Below are 19,486 nucleotides of genomic sequence, written 5' to 3'. Positions count from 1 at the left end.
TTACAAGTCTGAACTAAACATCATCGCAGACATGAATTTCCTCACAGAAGTTTAAGATCATATACATCTTGAACGTAGATATATAAATTAACACAGAGAAGGGAAGTTAACACTGTGAAGCACAAGCAAAAATGCTGAAAGAGGAACTGAAGGCAGCTAAAAACCATCAGGGCATAAACAAAGGCTTATTTTATTGCATTTGGATTCTTACCTCCAGATAAAGTAATAAATTGGACTGATGATTTAAATGTTGTTTACTCACATGTGCGTTGTTAATTTTCCAAATTTTTATGTTGCAGCACTGCTCCACTCGTTCACTTCTCCACATGGACTGTTTGTTCACAGTGTTGCGTGAGCAGCTACACTGCAGGTTTGACTTCATTTGGCGCTAAGCAGACCTCTTCGTGATGTCAAAGAACCGTGGTACTTTGCTGTCACTTGCCTATAGGTTCTTTTGAACATTTTATGCCCCAGGTTTTCATGGGAAGTAGCAAGACTTCTCTAGTCAAAAGGCACAAGTCCAAGTGAAGTCACGAGTCATTGATGTTAAAGTCCAAGTTGAGTTGCAAGTCTTTGTACATTTTGTCGAGTCGAGTCTGAAGTCATCAAATTCATGACTCGAGTCTGACTCAAGTCCAAGTCACATGACTCGAGTCCACACCTCTGCTTTACAGTTTCTTTCCATCAACAAACTTTAAGTTGATTGTTTAACATTATGTCCTACAAAAGTGTTCATTATTACAGTGCCTTCATTATTACTGTGAAAGTGTTTATTTATAGTTATGTGTGGTAAATACTGTTAACTTGCTTCAACTTATATAATATGTGCATGGATAATGGCTAATATTATCACTCTGATCTAGTCTGCCTGCTCTAATGCAATATTAAATACCTGTGTCCGTGTGGCCTAGGCCTACATTTTTCTTTTACAACAAGGTAATAATATATAAGCATGGGTAACTTAAATATTTTACTAAACCACATAGTTTGTTTTTAGTGTATCATATGCAAATGATTATTGTTTATTTAACTATTTTTAGCTTTTTTGACCATTTTAACTTGGCTGACCGTTACAACTTTTCCCAATTCCATTTTCTCCTGTGTGTGTGTGCGTGTGTGTGTGTGCGTGTGTGTGTGTGTGTGTGTGTGTGTGTGTGTGTGTGTGTGTGTGTGAGACAGGTGGTGGCAAACACAGTGCTTTTCACGAGTGTGAATCTCTCTGGTCTGTTTGTGCGAATCCTGACAGAGAGAGCTCAGAGGAAAGCATTTCTGCAGGCCAGAAATTGCATTGAGGAGAAACTGCACATGGAGGATGAGAATGAGAAACAGGTGAATACTAAAATGCATGTCTGGCCAGTCTAAAATATATCACTGGCCTTGCTTTGTGTTAAGATGCACACCTGTAATGATTTTTTGTAATGTGTGTTTGTAAAAACTACTATAGGGTGTGATCTTGAGAGCCAATCTGGTCTGACTTGTGTGTAAAACGGCAATGAAGTTGTAACAAAATTGTGCAAATGGTATTTACATACTAGTCTCCGCCTACACTTATGTCTACAAAAGGAGAAGGCTTTCGTCTCTGTGTTCTTAGATGTGGCAGGTTTCTCTCTCCTGCTGACGGGGACGATCGCTGTCTTGGCTGTCTGAGACGCCAGCACGTTGAGATGGTGTTTGTCCAGGGGACATGTTCTCATTGCCAGGGCATGTATATGAAGACGTTGAGGTCACGGCTGATGGCTTTCCTTGTAAAACCGTTGGCCACCGCGTCCCCTTCCCACACTGGCGGAGCAGCTGTTAATTCAGCGTCTGTCAGTACGGCAAGCGCCGAGGGCGATATGGGATCTAGTGCGAGTGATTCACTGCCGGATAGGTACCTGCAGCCTACTTGCCCCCTGCTACTCTTGTCTTTCCCCGTTAGCTCGGAACAAGAGGTAGTGTTTTAGCTTTCAGGCAGTCTCACTGTCACTATCCCGGGCAGAGCATAAGTTGTCTGTTGCACCATCAGAGGGTGACCTTCTGTTGTTTTGATGCGGAGGATGAGCCCATGGAGCTCCCACCTATGGGTGATTGAGCCCTGAACGAGGCAACACCCAGATGGCAGCCATGCTTGCTCGGCCAGCCAAGAGTGTTTGGTTGCAGTGCACCACACCACCTTTGCCCAAGCGCTCGAGGCTAGACGAATGGTTTCTGGGCTCCAGTCATGACTTTAAGCCACTCTCTGCCCCAGTGCCATTTTTTCCTAAGGAGCTTACTAAGTCTCGGCTCTCCTCAACCCCCTCGACAGTGGGGCAGCTAAGAGCTATCTTGAGGTACCACAGGTGGAGCGTGCTATTGCGGTGCATTTGTGCCCACAGACTGCTGCCACCTGATGTTATCGACCAAGGCTTCCAAGGCGTGTAAGTTTTCCACTTGGATGGTGTTCCCACAATAACTAACCAGTTGGCAACAAGTCAGTCATTGAAACAGCCACCCCAACGAGACGGTCCTGTTAAACATCTGTTTGAAGCATATCTCTCCACGTTTTAACACCTACAAGCAATTCGGGAGAACCAACTGCCTCAAGCAAAACTCTTGGACATCTTTTAGAGAGTTTAAACCAGGAACTTTTATATTCTGTGGGCGTGACGTCTGAGGGTGAGACTACATACGATCTGTCTCAGCTACGCGATACAATTTGCCTTCGGATTTTTACAGCCTGTACTTCATTAATGTTGAGGGGGGGGCTGCATCCCATCTTTGATCTGTGCATGCTGAACAAATTTATTCATCACATGCCATTCAAGATGTTTACATAGAGACGCATCCTGGCGGAGGTTTGTTACCAGAATTGGTTTGTGGCCATCAACCTAAACGGCATGTACTATTTCTCGACACAGACCGTTTTTTTGTTTGTTTGTTTTCATTCAGGAGAAGGCATATCAGTACAAGGTCCTCCCTTCGGGCTGTCCCTGTCTCCCCATGTCCTTACCAAAGTCGTGGAGGGGGCCCTTCAACCAATACGCGTGCTTAGTCTGACATGTCTAAATAGACGCAGGACAGAGGTTCAGCTCAAACTTTTTTCAGAAGCACGGTTGATGCACATGAGACCACTTCAGCATTGGCTGTACCCCGAGTTCCCAGTTGGGCGTGGCACACGGGCACCCGTAATGTTTTTCTTACACTGTGGGGCTGACACACTCTCAGCCCTTGGATAGATCTTTCGTTTCTCATGGCAGGTGTGCCTACGGGACGAATTTCAAGGCATGTTGGTCACTACCGATGCCTCGAAACTGGGCTGGGGTGCAGTGTGCAATGAGCATGCAGTGTCGGGGTACTGTACGGGCCCTCGCCTCCATTGGCACATTAATTTCATTTCGTTCATTTCATTTATTCGTTTATTTATACAGGGACAACGCACAACAACAGTGTTGTGCCAGAGTTAGCTATAAAGCTAATTTGCATCTGCATTCCCTGGGCAGGATGATGTTACATAATTACAATATTAAAAAACAAACAAACAATACAATACATACAATATCACATTATACTACATTAAAAACACATCCAAGTCAATGATCACATATCTGATTTTCCTTAAGCCATACTTTAAGCGTGATTTTTACTTTCTCTGATATAAACAGGTATTAAATTCCATCTTTCTGCTGCTCTAACTGAAAAAGATGATTGCCCAAAAACAGTTTTTTTTATTTATATTTTATTAGTTGAACAATCACCTCTAACTGATGACCTAGTCTGTCTGATATTATCTTTACAGAAAGTCACACATTGCTGGTGGTGCAAGATCATGAATTAGTTTGTACATTAAGCACACATCAGCAACAAAAAAAAATTGTCAAACTTTAATAATTTATCATTTGTAATAATATTACAAGGATGATACCTCCTTGGATTTTTTGCTAAGATTTTTACCGCTTGTTTATGAATAGTATATAATGGTTGTATCGTAGTTTTACTAGTATGAGACCAACTTGTAGCACAGTAAGATAACTGAGGAAGGATCATTGTATGCAGAAAGAGCTTAGCAGCAGACACAGGTAATTGATGCCTAATATTCCTGAAGATCAGGCACGTGCACACATAGACATCAAAGGGGGCTTGAGCACCTGCCCTTTTTATTCCTGGAGAGAAAGTGCCCTTTTTTTCTGGGGTGCTTTAAAAAAAAAAAGATCTTTATTCATATAACAACTGATGTCTGTCTGTTTCTTGTGTTTTTTACTTGTTGCTTATTTTAATTTAACATGAATTCATTCAGGAATAATTTAAATGAGATTTAAACTCTTATATAGAAAAATAGCGTGATTTGTGGCACACAAACGGTTAACAGATGAGTCCCGCCTCCAAAATTCACATCGCTAATATGATTGGCTTTACCTTTCCTTAGTCCCGCCTCTCTAACTTACTGCGCTTTATGATTGGTTTGTCTACACTCGTGCTGCATCATTCGCGCTTCAAGCGCCAAAGCTCAGCCTGAACGAGACGCGATCATGTGCATGATTATGCAGGCAGGCTATCGGTAAGTGTTTGAGGATGAAAGCATTCTTATATTAACAGTTTTATGCACAAAATATGGGACACGTTGTTACACATATTGATTCAGGGACATTGTTTTCCATGGCAATCCCATATTAAGCTGAAGAGTTGAAAACTTAGTGTAGTGTAGTTTAAACAGACTGCTCAGAAAATAATAAAGCACAAACAATAAAATAATTGCTAACTGCAGTAGTAAGCTTTTTTGTTTGCGTTTTTTGTAATGGCTGTTAAATAAGTATAATGTGTTATACTGGATTGCTGGAGTAGATTGGGAAGAAATCTGATGGTTCAGTATTTTACTTGCCCAGTCTGAATTTTCACTGACATCACAAAAAAGTAAAATATAAAATACAAATAAAATAGGCCTAATCTATATTTGTTGTTTCTGACATGTGTAACCCTCATAAATATGAAACCCAAGATTAAAGGTGCCATAGGATGTGTTGTCATAATATGTTAAATTGTTCTTTGACAATTACATAGAAGGTATGTTGCTTTATTAAGTGCAAAAATTATCCAGAAACGTTTTTACATGTCTATTTACAACCCTAGAATTTGTCATTTTAATTAAATGGTCTATTTTTGCCCTATTTGAAAGGGTCATGAATAATAATGTTGAGCTCTGCTCTGAGGCTGTTTGAAAACAATTCAAACGTCAACAAAAACTAACGTCTCGCAGATTCGCTTAGAACGCCTTTAACTATAATATCTGGACAACGCTCCTCAATTTTCTTGATCGAAAAAAAAACATTCCCACAGTTTTACTAACATTAAGATTAAGGCAAGAATGACATAGCCAGTCTGAGACTTTGTTCAATGCAGCAGTTAGTTTGATAACAGCTTGTTCTTTCGTCTTAGCATGAGTATAAACAACTGTATCATCTGCATACATCTGAACCTGGACCTCTGGACAAACTGTAGCTGTAACTGTAACTGTAACCATGATGCAGTTGGAGAGCCCCGTGGGGGTGCGATGCCTCTAATTAGCATATGAATAGCAGCGAAACCTATGCCGCCAGGTAGAGCGTCTCTGGCCTAATTAGCATGTGAAAAACAGCAAAACTAGAGTAACTGCCCACTTGAATGTACTCACTCGGTATTGGCTGAAGCCACTACTTTTAAACAAGTAAAATCCCCCGTGAATGGTTGGCAGATCACTTCAAACCAATCAAAAGGGATTTTTCTTGTTTAAAAGTAGTGGCTTCAGCCAATACTGAGTGAGTAAATTCAAGTCGGGTTATTGGGCACCCTGGCTCATTATAAATGTAAACCCCAATAATAATAATAATAAATATATAATTTATGTTATAATCATTTTTATATATTAATGTCATTGTGCTATGTACTACATTATTCACACCATCAAGGAAAATAAGAGAAAACAAAGAGGTTTATTTATAAACACACAGCAGTTTATTCAAAGAAAGAGGTTTATTTATAAACACACAGCTGTTAATTCAAAGAAAGAGCTTTAATTAGAAACACACAACTATGTACAAAGCAGCATAATGTCTCTTATGTTGTCCTCCAAACACGTCCAAGTGCCCAAGACATTCGGGAAATATCCCTAAAAATCTTTTTCAAAGTGATCAAAGTGTTGAAAAAAATAAAAAACTCAAAAACGTTGTAAAAAGTCACTTTTGCAGGCATATATGGTGAGTTGCCCTGTACTTTGTTATCGCCTCTAATCTGAATTGCAGCGTAGCACAGAGCTTGGAGAGTTCCAGGCTGCGAGAGAGCGGTGGCCGCACAATCCATCCAGACACCCCGTCAACAATGCCGTCTTCCTCATCAGACATGACCCTAACTTCCAAATGTCCATCTCATCCTCAGCCAGCACACTTCGTCTTGCTTCCAGAAACTGTAATACAATCAATAAAGACAATAAGTGACCTGAAAAATACTCACATTTGCAAAAAACTGATCTAATATAATAAATCTTACCCTTTTTCTTCTGGATCGACTCCGAGCTAAACTTTTCGCATTTTTCACCTGCAATGCGAGTTCAGGTTGTTTGTATCTAAAGTTCCGGCGTACCGACTCATAATACATCTTACAGGCAGCAGGAAAACAATTAAATGAGACTGGTATTAATAAAAAGAGTCACGGTACAATTAAACAAGAAATGAGGAAAAACATTACAAGTTATACTTACAAACAATGTCGTCATTCTCAGCAGTTAAAGCTGGACTTGCTGAAATAGCCCCAAGCAAATAGGAGGTCACGGCTTTGTTATGAGGCGACGTTAGTCTGTGAAAACACAATGTGCGGGTTTAAGCTCGGATCTATTAACGTATCTCTTTCCTCATACAAGAATAAAAGCATATTCTTTACATCGTAACATTACCCTTGTTCTGGTTCATTGCGCCTGCAGTGTGCCTCAGAGACCGCCGTACAGCCTCCTAAAAATTAAAAGACAAAAACACCTCTAAGTTATAAAACACACAGCTTGGGCTACTTAAAAATATGCTTATACATAAAATAATTATTACCGCAATCTTGGGATTGTACACCCGTCTTCTCTTCGTGGAGAGTTACAAACACCAAACCAAACGTCTGTTATGTTCGTCTTGTACTGCTGTGTGAGCCGTGGCCATGACCTCGCACGTGATTGGAAGAAGGCGAGAAGCCTGTCGGGCTCCTCCAATCACATGCAAGGTTATTGATATAAGGAAAATCTTGTGAGACGTGCGCGCATGCGTATGATATAAACAACAAACACGATGTGCCGGAAGCTCTGTGTGATATCAACACAGTGTGCTGTCAGTTGAAAGAATGAAGTCCCAAGACTGAAGAAACGACCTCGGCGCTTCTGTGAACATTGCAACACTGAACTGTGTCATACACAGTATTTTGACCACAGAAAGCGCTATTTCAAAAATGGAGTTGGGAGAAAAAAATCCAAAAGGGCTACGTCAGATAAAGTACAGAGCCTGCTGCTATCCAGTCATGAACACGCTGTGAGTGATGTCCCGTCATGTGTAAAGACCCGGAGGATAACTTAACTGGAGTTAGAGAGATTGGTGAAAGTGAAATGCACTCCGAGGACCCAGAAAAAGAAGTGGGTGAAGAATTTGAAGAAATGCACCCAGCGAATTGCAGTTCAGACAACGGTGAGCATAATTACATATTTTTTATATAAGCTTGGCTTGCTTTACGTATGTTAACATTTTAAACAATACTAAAACATATCAGCAAGTAAAATAAAATAAATCAACAAATTAAACAAAAACGTTTTGAGTATGCTATATCAAAAAGCTTGCTCACAAAAAGGTTGGAGACCCCTGGTCTAGTTAAATGTGGTTGATTATCACTGTTGTTGTTATTTTAATAGTAATTTATAATTAAATAGGAATATCGCGTTATAATGCATAACGGTATCTTCTGTTTGTTGTTTTTCAGACGAAACAGCAGACGACCAAAGCATTCATCTTTTCCTGGACATCTCCTGTTGTGTGGTAAGCATGAAATAAAATTTGGATATACTAGTATAAAGTTCAAAATATGCTAATCCAGAGCTGAAATGGGAAAACCTAACATGTTTCACCCACATGATTGTTTTCCACTCTCAAATTTCTGTTAGTTAACTAATGAAAGCAACTAAAGTATAAACACACTTTATAAAGTATAAAAAAATCGTAAAAATTAAGTTGAAGTGGATGAAGTTCCCACAAAGTACTTAACTGGTTCATTGCACTAAAGCTAGCTGTTTGAGATGCGCATGATCTTTTCCAACTACAGTTTTCAAATCTTTTCATACTCAAATGGCCATATTGATGAGAAATTACCATATTAATTATGTTCTTTTTAAATCTAAAATGACCAGGATGGGTTTTTAATCTCTAATGGTCTAATGGTGGTGCTGAGTATGTGCATTGCATGTGTTTTAAATATGTCCTTTACATTTCCATAGGATGACTATGTGGATGAAGAGGGGGAAATCCTTGCTGAGGAGCAGAGTGAAGCCTATCCTCACATACAAGATGGGGAGGAGCATGGAAGTGATCAGTCCAGAAGTGAAAAAACAGAACACTTGTTGATGAAACTTTTGGCCATGATGAAATTGACTGGTATCCTCTGTGACGACTTCTTACAGTATGCTGTTTGTCCAAAATGTACGACAGTGTACATGCTTACTGAAACCTATGAGCTCAGACGGGATGGTACAAAGGTTTGCAGGACTTGTGGTCACATCCCATTCTACTGTACAATCACCCACAGCAGAGGTCTGCATTTAGGAAGAAATGTGGCTCTGCCTTGCTAAGAAAGGCTACATATTCGAGCGGTGAAGAGTATGTCCATCCAATACGTTCTTACTGTTACAAGAGTGTTGTGCAGTCTCTGGGGGGGCTTGTTAAAAGACCTGGGGCCTCATTTATAAAATGCTGCGTAAAAACCATCCTACATTTGATCTTACGATCATTTAACAAAAATGCGTACGTGTGATTCATAAACCGAACGTACGCGCAGAAAACGCGCGTACCTCTTTCTAATCCATAAATCGCAAATGAACTTGAACTTGTGCGCGCAGCCGACCAGTTTCAGATCTCCGCCTTTAAACGATGCGGAATTAATGTCAGACATATAAAAGAGCGCTTGTCAATGTTTAAACCCAATTTCAAACAGCAAGAATGGCTTATATTTCCAAAAACCTGCAGCAATCAGACAAGCAAAAGTGCGTACATCTGCTCAGACCCTGACGTGGCGCTAAGCACTTTTCCACGTCAAAGACAGTTTTTATAAATATGGACTTTTGCCGTGGATTTTTGCCTACGCACACTTTACGATCAAATTTGTGCATACGCACGCTTTATAAATGAGGCCCCTGGATTTGAAGAGAAATTAAATGAAAGCCGAAAGCGGGAAATGCCAAAGGGTGTGTTAGGAGATGTATATGATGGACAAGTATGTCAGGATTACCAGTATGTGAATTCTGACTGTAGTCATGCCACTATGCACAGTATTTGAGCTGTGATGTAATTGCACAAGTTTCTTTGTTTCATTCCCATCCGGACAGACATTGTGTTGTTTGACATGTTGTTTGATGTTGTTTGCATAGAATGCACAAATTGAGCCTGATTAAAACTGTTAAAACAATTAAAATTGTTGAAATAAATTGTTTTTTGTATCTTTTTTTACCTAACATTGGTTATTCCTAATGACATACAGAGTAATTAATATACACTGTTAGCTTGGACAAATTTATCTACTTAAAGGGATAGTTTAAAGAAATATTAGGATAAAAATATTTTGAAAGTATTATGATAAATGATGAAGAAAATTTTGATAAATGATTGTCATTAAACTTAAAGTTGATTTTGAATTACTCTGTCCAACATATCCGCTTATTTAACTGAGTTAAAAGATTTTCTATTTTTAATTCATTTATAATTATAATTCTCTTAGTGTTATAAATGTTATTATAACACAAAACTCAAGACTAAGTCAGTCATTAAATAAACTTGATTCTCCACTGAAACACACACAAAACTGTGAAAAATACAATACAATGTGCTGTTTATGTCAATAAACACTGATCACCTGAACGGTGACTTTCATTTACAAAAATGGTAATTTAACATTTACATTTAAACAACATGAATAATATAAGAGCACAAACCATAGTTAAAGTTCTTATTAATTCTTAATTCTGTAAAAAAGCTTAAATAATCATAATATTCAGGGACAAAGGATTATGGGTATTCCTTACCACATGTACTGCTAAAGTTCATTCACTTGAATGTTTTAGTTTAATTAATTTTATACGCTTAAAAGTTAAATGAACTAAGATTTTTTAAGTAAATGTCCAAAACTCAAAATATTAAGTGATGTTTACATCATGAAGACAATATCTGGGTTAACAGTGTAGAATACTTTAAAAATAAATAAATTCAAGCTAAAATTAAAGAGTCTGTAATTTGGCTATACTGGTACCAGAGATTTTCTTAAAATCAAGTTAACACCTCTCAGAATGTCACCTGAGTAAAACCCCCCCAGCTGCTACCCTGATTTGCATTTGTAGAGCTCACAGCATGTTCATTTACATGTTAAAGCCTCCCCTAGAATTAGGGGAAGGGGGGACAAATTCCAAGCAAGACCCACATCAACTTCTGACAACTTACGGCAGTTTTCGGTGTTTGCTGCAAATTGTCGTGCGCAGTCGTAAACTTGGAGTTTCACAACAATCTACAGTGCCACATTCTGACGAAAATTCCACTTTTCATCCAGTGAACAACACCTCCCCTATCAAGACTAGATTTAATTTGTTCAACAAAATAACAGTTTGCTGTCTCTGTAGAGTGATGTGCCCTAAATCCAAACTGCATACAATGTAATGGAAAAGGACCATGATTTAAATGCTCTACTAACTGATTGCAAACAACCTTTTCAATTACTTAAGAGACAACGGGTAGAATACTGATAGGTCTATAGTTAATTACGTTAGTAGGATCACCACTCTTAAATATAGGTGCTATTACTGCTGACTTCCAGGCAGTAGCGTAACGAGCCAACACCGGGCCCCTAAGCAGGATTATCAAGGCGGGCCCTTTACTACAGCACGTGATGACGCAATGTCCACAAGTAGGCTAAAATGAATGGGACAGGACAGGATCATAGAGACATGAGATGACTGACGAAATAAGAAATAGCCTACGCGCACCACAACAAAAACATAACATCGGTGACAGCGCACCATAACATATGAAACAACACTGCTGGTGACAGCACACTATAACATTTTGTTACTCACTGCTATGACTACACACACATATACAGGTCTAAATACATAAAAAAGATGCTCACTTACATTCAGGGGTTAAATTGGGATTTGTTATGTGGGGGGGCTCTGCGGGGAGGGGTGCTTCAATGGGTAACATGTTTAATACTGATGACAGCAAAGCCACTGGTGTGTTTCAATGACATTCTGGACCTCTGATAGGATTTGATAAGTTTCAGCTTTAAAGCTGTGCCAGAGGTTGACCCCAAATATTTTAAAAAGAGCATCTGAATTTTAAATGATGCAAATCTATGAGTTTGACACCCTATATCCATTTGTTCCACATGTCATTAGTAGTTGTATGGGGCCAGCATTCGTCAAACTTTTATGACCCCCTCCCCCACCCCGCTGACAGGTGCTGTCTGACAGCTCGTGTTTGACAGGGGGCGGGACAATCAATCATCCGGTGTACAAGCTGTCAACTTTAGACAGCGAGTTCGTAATCGTTTTATGACATATCATTTAGCGGGTTGTTTTTTCCTGAGTGTGTTTTATGTCAAGCCTATGCTGTCATGTTTAATGACAGCTCGTGTTTCGACATTTGCAGAGGGTTTCTCTATCTATCAACCCCTCCTTTCTCACAAGCCCTGCATTCTTTCATAGGGGTGCGTGTTGTAAGCGAGTAAAGATTTCTAAAACTCAATGTTGGTAAAATAAATCACCATTACGGTATCAAAAAGTAAATGTTTATTTTAGATTTAGACAAATCATGAACAATGCTATGATTAAAACTTTTGTTTGTAACATCACAAGTTATTTAATTAAATATTCCGTATACGGGTATAGTTTAAGCAATGACCTGAGCCATTACTACAATCTTTAGACGATAGTCTAAACTAAATAAATTTTTAAACGGTTCAGGAATTCTGTGAATCTTTTCATAACCTACTCTATAGTTTCACGCGTATTAAAGATCCGGCGGTGCCTGACAAAGCGCCGGGTGAGTGTTCATATATGACGTTTTAAAATAACCTTAATAAATGTAATTCTGTCCACTATGGCAAAATAGTGGGGTTTATTTTAGATTTAGGGGATTCTTTAACCAAGGCTCTGATTAAGACATGCACCGATGGTGACAGAGAACTTATATCTGACGTTAATAAACTTTTTAAATGTTTTTAAGACGTCTTCACCTCATTTTAGGGGTTTATTTTTAATTAAAGGCTTCTTAAAACATGTGTGAATATGTGTATATTATACAAAGAGTCTTATATTGCTTGCTCTGACAGAAATAAAGTATTATTTTAGATTTTAGGTGAATTGACTGCGTGTATCTTATAAATACAACTTGATACATTTGTTTTGTCAAGAGACTTCTTTAAAATCACGCAAGAATAAAATATCTTAGATGTACTGGTTAAACTTAATTCTGATATTTTCTATCGAACTAGTCTATTTTCTGAACAGACACAAAGTTTCTGATGCTGATCTTATGGCAGGGGTGTGTAAGAGATAATGTTCACAACAGGGGGGCTGATTGTAAACTAGTGTCTTTTAAAAACACTGTGGTAATGTGTAATATGGTCACTCTGACAAAAATAAAGCATTTGATTGTAACAAATTATTTAATGAAATATTCAGTATGTGTATAGCGATGAACTATGCCAAAATCACCGGGGTCCCATCAATACTATATTCTTTAGACTAAAGGGTATTTATTTTAAACTAAATAAAATCTTAATCTTTTCATGCACAATATTCTGTTCACGCCATTAGATTGCATTCCTGCGTTTACAATAGAGAACATACGCGGATGCGTGTTCATATCCACCGTTAAGAAACTTTTTTTTTTTAAACGATTAAAGACATTTTCAATTCATCTTCTGGAGTTTGTTTTAAAATAATGACACCTTAAAATCAACTGTGAAGATGTGGTTATTACACAATAAAATGTAATTCTGTCCGCTCCGGTATAATAGGGGTTTTATTTTAGATTTGGGACTTTCTTTAACCAAGTCTCTGATTAAAACATGTGAATGCGTACAACAAAGTTGTCAGAAAACATACGCTGATGCGCTCTTATATATGGTGTTAAGAACCTTTTAAACGTTTTAAGACATTTCACACCCTCTTCTGGGTTGAATTCATTAATGTCATCTAACATCCACGTGTGTACATGTGTATTTACGATAAATGTAACACGGTACGCATTGTCAAAATAAAAGGTTTCTTGAACATGTTATTCCAGTATGTGTTTCTTGTCTTGCGAGTGTTCGACATATTTATTGATGTGGAAAGAAGTTTGTTGTTTTGGACGATCAGTTTCAGTCTCTCTCTATCACAATCCGTTATCACACAGCGGCCCTAGTGTGTCTGAACAGCGGTGGTGTTCAGCGGTCCGTACTGTTTCTAAAACTCTGTGTTGGTAAAATAAATGGTAATTCACCCCACCCATTGACAATAACTATAAGGTTTATTTTAGATTTTAGGTAGAGCACCAGAGCCTAATTTAGGGGAGACACTGCAGGATCTAAACGTATGTAACATTACAAAATTATTTAATGAAATATTCAGTACGTTTATATTTAAGCAATAAATTGTACCAAAACCTCCATGGGTCTTTTATTCTTTAGACATAAGTCTATTTATTTTAAACTAAATAAAAGCTGATTCGCTTCACGAGATCTGTGAAGCTTTTCAAGCAGAGGGTTCTGTTCAAGCCATTAAAGATCGGGGCTCCGGCGTTCACAATAGAACATACGCTGTTGCGTACACATATAGGCCATTAAGAAACTTTTTAAACGATTAAAGACATTTTCATCTCATATTCTGGGTCTGTTTTAATCTTATGACACCTTAAAACCAATTGTGAATATGTGTTTATTACACAATAAATGTAATACTGAGAGCTATGGCTATATAAAAGTTATTTTAGGCATATCATTATCCCATACTCATAAGATAATGATTAAAGCATGTTATTGCATAGCGCAATAAACACATGCACTCACATATCTATGGTTTTTAAAAACAAAACTTTTTAATGTTTAAGACATTTTGACCCCATTTTCTGGTTTTGTGTCCACTGTGGATCCCAGCCTCTATGTGTTTATTATACAACAAATGCAATTCTGTCAGCATTTCTAGTTTTAGAACGCCTCTGATTTAAACAGTGTGTGTTTGCATGGGGGGCTATGATGTCTCTGTTTGTTACTAAAGCTTTGATATTAAGTCTGAGCCCCTCATTGACAAGAAGTAAAGGGGTTTTTAGATTTTAGTCTTCATTACACAGATACTGATTAAATCATGTTATCCATTATTTGCGATTTAAAGAAACTTAAAAGGTTTAAGACATTTTATATCACATTTTGGTGTTTATTTTTAATTAATGCAGCCTTAAACCCCAGCTGTTATCCATTTGGGGAATAATAAAATGTATGCATATATTATTTATCAAAGTTGACCATGTTATAAGCCAGGTTGTCACTAACGTGACAACAAACAATTCTTTAAAGACAAATTTTTTTTTAACAAAATTGCCATGGATTACAGAGACACACTAGACTTTTTTTGTGTGTGTGTGTGTGTGTGTGTGTGGTTTTGTTAAACATGGTGTGTGCTTCCATTAAACTATCTATATCAACAACACCAGATAGGATGTACCTCTACATAACGGTAAAATCACGTACACATATTAAATAGGTAAACCTTAACACTTATTTAAAAAATAAAAATATACTATTCGAACATACTAACCTGATATGGGCTAGATTAGGTTTTAAGGTCAATCAGCGTCTTTAGCTTTACGACTTACAGCACAAAACACCCCTCAATGACAGGAGCAATGACAGGATCTTTATGACGTTGAGCAGACCATTGTTTTGTCTGAGGGGATAGGTTCAACTTAGGTTAACATCTATCATTGCATAATAAGCAAACATGAAATTATATTTTACCTATGGTTTGTTACTGATGTTCCTAGTTTCGCGTATTTTTTCTGAAACAAACTTTTCTTTTCAAACTTAGTTAGGATACACACTTTTGTCGCTTCAAACGCTTGATCAAAGTTTTTTCTTCGCTAGCGTCAACTAATGTCTGAGATTTTGTAAATTCATCAGATGGTCGTACGTGTGTATTTCTTAAACAAACATGTTGCTTTTCAATCTTAGGCAGAGTTCATACGTTTGTCTTTTCATAAGTTGTTCATAGTTTTTCTTCGCTAGTGTCAACTTATGTCTGAGATTTTTGTAAATTCATCAGATGTTTCTTACTTGTGTATTTTCTTAAACAAACTTTTCTTTTCAATCTTAGACCGTCTTCATACGTTTGTCTTTCGATAAGTTGTTCATAGTTTTTATGTGGTAGTGTCAACTTATGTCTGAGATTTTGTAAATTCATCAGATGTTTCTTACGTGTATATTTTCTTAAACAAACATTTTTGTTTTTCAAACTTAGTTAGGATACACACTTTTGTCGTTTCATACACTTAATCAAAGTTTTTTCTTCGCTAGTGTCAACTAATGTCTGAGATTTTGTAAATTCATCAGATGGTCTTACGTGTGTATTTCTTAAACAAACATGTTGCTTTTCAAACTTAGGCAGAGTTCATACGTTTGTCTTTTCATAAGTTGTTCATAGTTTTTCTTCGCTAGTGTCAACTTATGTCTGAGATTTTTGTAAATTCATCAGATGTTTCTTACGTGTGTATTTTCTTAAACAAACATTTTTGTTTTTCAAACTTAGTTAGGATACACACTTTTGTCGTTTCATACGCTTGATCAAAGTTTTTTCTTCGCTAGTGTCAACTAATGTCTGAGATTTTGTAAATTCATCAGATGGTCTTATGTGTGTATTTCTTAAACAAACATGTTGCTTTTCAAACTTAGGCAGAGTTCATACGTTTGTCTTTTCATAAGTTGTTCATAGTTTTTCTTCGCTAGTGTCAACTTATGTCTGAGATTTTTGTAAATTCATCAGATGTTTCTTACGTGTGTATTTTCTTAAACAAACTTTTCTTTTCAAACTTAGTTAGGATTCATACGTTTGTCTTACGATAAGCTGTTCATAGTTTTTATGTGGTAGTGTCAACTTATGTCTGAGATTTTGTAAATTCATCAGATGTTTCTTACGTGTATATTTTCTTAAACAAACATTTTTGTTTTTTCAAACTTAGTTAGGATACACACTTTTGTCGCTTCATACACTTGATCAAAGTTTTTTCTTCGCTAGCGACAACTAATGTCTGAGATTTTGTAAATTCATCAGATGGTCTTAGGTGTGTATTTCTTAAACAAACATGTTGCTTTTCAAACTTAGGCAGAGTTCATACGTTTGTCTTTTCATTAGTTGTTCATAGTTTTTATTTGTTAGTGGCAACTAATGACTGAGATTTTGTAAATTCATCAGATGTTACTTACTCATGTATTTCTTAAACAAACATTTGCTTTTCAAACTTAGCTAGGCTACACACTTTTGTCTATTCATACACTTGTTCAAAAAAAATTCTTCGCTAGTGTCAACTAATGACTGAGATTTTGTAAACTCATCAGATGTTCTTAGTTGTATCTGCACAGACAATATTATACTTATATCAGTCGTCTTGATTTCTTTTGTACGTTACAACATATATCTGTGATTGTTTTATGAACACAGATGGTTTCATTTCTGTAGTTTATGTAACACCTTGTCAAACTCTTAAAGGTAGTACTAACTGTTTAAAACAACAATGCAAAGTGTTTTAGATTTACTTGATAAACCTTTTACATCAAAACAAACTAGGATAGCAATATGTTTGAATCTGTAACAGGTGATACCACCAATAGCGTGTTGTACATAACAAAGTCTGCAAAATAATAAAGATTGATTAGGTTTTTTATTTAGTAAACCTTTTAACATAAAGTGGATAGTCTGTTGTATGTAACAACAAAGATGCAAAACAAGAGAGGCTACGTTTGTTAAACCACATATAAATTAAGATGCAAACAGCTACAAAGGGGCAATGTTTTTAATCTATTGGTCCCGAATTTAAAGGCTATACGGCCAAACTATTTCAAACATTGCCCATTTGTAGATGTATGCATCTTAATTTATATGTGGTTTAACAAACGCAGCCTCTCTTGTTTTGCGTTGTTTAATCGCATCTTTGTTGTTACATACAACAGACTCTCCACTTTATGTTAAAAGGTTTACTAAATAAAAAACCTAATCAATCTTTATTATTTTGCAGACTTTGTTATGTACAACACGCTATTGGTGGTATCACCTGTTACAGATTCAAACATATTGCTATCCTAGTTTGTTTTGATGTAAAAGGTTTATCAAGTAAATCTAAAACACTTTGCATTGTTGTTTTAAACAGTTAGTACTACCTTTAAGAGTTTGACAAGGTGTTACATAAACTACAGAAATGAAACCATCTGTGTTCATAAAACAATCACAGATATATGTTGTAACGTACAAAAGAAATCAAGACGACTGATATAAGTATAATATTGTCTGTGCAGATACAACTAAGAACATCTGATGAGTTTACAAAATCTCAGTCATTAGTTGACACTAGCGAAGAATTTTTTTTGAACAAGTGTATGAATAGACAAAAGTGTGTAGCCTAGCTAAGTTTGAAAAGCAAATGTTTGTTTAAGAAATACATGAGTAAGTAACATCTGATGAATTTACAAAATCTCAGTCATTAGTTGCCACTAACAAATAAAAACTATGAACAACTAATGAAAAGACAAACGTATGAACTCTGCCTAAGTTTGAAAAGCAACATGTTTGTTTAAGAAATACACACGTAAGACCATCTGATGAATTTACAAAATCTCAGACATTAGTTGTCGCTAGCGAAGAAAAAACTTTGATCAAGTGTATGAAGCGACAAAAGTGTGTATCCTAACTAAGTTTGAAAAAACAAAAATGTTTGTTTAAGAAAATATACACGTAAGAAACATCTGATGAATTTACAAAATCTCAGACATAAGTTGACACTACCACATAAAAACTATGAACAGCTTATCGTAAGACAAACGTATGAATCCTAACTAAGTTTGAAAAGAAAAGTTTGTTTAAGAAAATACACACGTAAGAAACATCTGATGAATTTACAAAAATCTCAGACATAAGTTGACACTAGCGAAGAAAAACTATGAACAACTTATGAAAAGACAAACGTATGAACTCTGCCTAAGTTTGAAAAGCAACATGTTTGTTTAAGAAATACACACATAAGACCATCTGATGAATTTACAAAATCTCAGACATTAGTTGACACTAGCGAAGAAAAAACTTTGATCACGCGTATGAAACGACAAAAGTGTGTATCCTAACTAAGTTTGAAAAACAAAAATGTTTGTTTAAGAAAATACACACGTAAGAAACATCTGATGAATTTACAAAAATCTCAGACATAAGTTGACACTAGCGAAGAAAAACTATGAACAACTTATGAAAAGACAAACGTATGAACTCTGCCTAAGTTTGAAAAGCAACATGTTTGTTTAAGAAATACACACGTAAGACCATCTGATGAATTTACAAAATCTCAGACATTAGTTGACACTAGCGAAGAAAAAACTTTGATTAAGTGTATGAAACGACAAAAGTGTGTATCCTAACTAAGTTTGAAAAACAAAAATGTTTGTTTAAGAAAATATACACGTAAGAAACATCTGATGAATTTACAAAATCTCAGACATAAGTTGACACTACCACATAAAAACTATGAACAACTTATCGAAAGACAAACGTATGAAGACGGTCTAAGATTGAAAAGAAAAGTTTGTTTAAGAAAATACACAAGTAAGAAACATCTGATGAATTTACAAAAATCTCAGACATAAGTTGACACTAGCGAAGAAAAACTATGAACAACTTATGAAAAGACAAACGTATGAACTCTGCCTAAGATTGAAAAGCAACATGTTTGTTTAAGAAATACACACGTACGACCATCTGATGAATTTACAAAATCTCAGACATTAGTTGACGCTAGCGAAGAAAAAACTTTGATCAAGCGTTTGAAGCGACAAAAGTGTGTATCCTAACTAAGTTTGAAAAGAAAAGTTTGTTTCAGAAAAAATACGCGAAACTAGGAACATCAGTAACAAACCATAGGTAAAATATAATTTCATGTTTGCTTATTATGCAATGATAGATGTTAACCTAAGTTGAACCTATCCCCTCAGACAAAACAATGGTCTGCTCAACGTCATAAAGATCCTGTCATTGCTCCTGTCATTG

At 36.5% G+C, this 19,486-nt stretch overlaps 1 protein-coding gene across 1 annotated transcript in view; it reads left to right on the top strand.

The window, feature by feature from the left end:
- adcy1b (adenylate cyclase 1b) overlaps positions 1-19,486 on the top strand; it is a 550,524-nt gene that overhangs the window by 59,615 nt on the left and 471,423 nt on the right. The window contains exon 2 of the mRNA XM_065272926.2: positions 1,180-1,329. Coding sequence (XP_065128998.1) covers positions 1,180-1,329 — 150 coding nt within the window. The remainder of the gene's footprint in view (positions 1-1,179; positions 1,330-19,486) is intronic.

The sequence above is a fragment of the Paramisgurnus dabryanus genome, chromosome 6 (genome assembly GCF_030506205.2).
Source record: "Paramisgurnus dabryanus chromosome 6, PD_genome_1.1, whole genome shotgun sequence".
NCBI classification, from domain to species: domain Eukaryota; kingdom Metazoa; phylum Chordata; class Actinopteri; order Cypriniformes; family Cobitidae; genus Paramisgurnus; species Paramisgurnus dabryanus.
The sequence above is the reverse complement of the archived record's forward strand: the minus strand, read 5'-3'. Positions and strand labels throughout refer to the sequence as shown.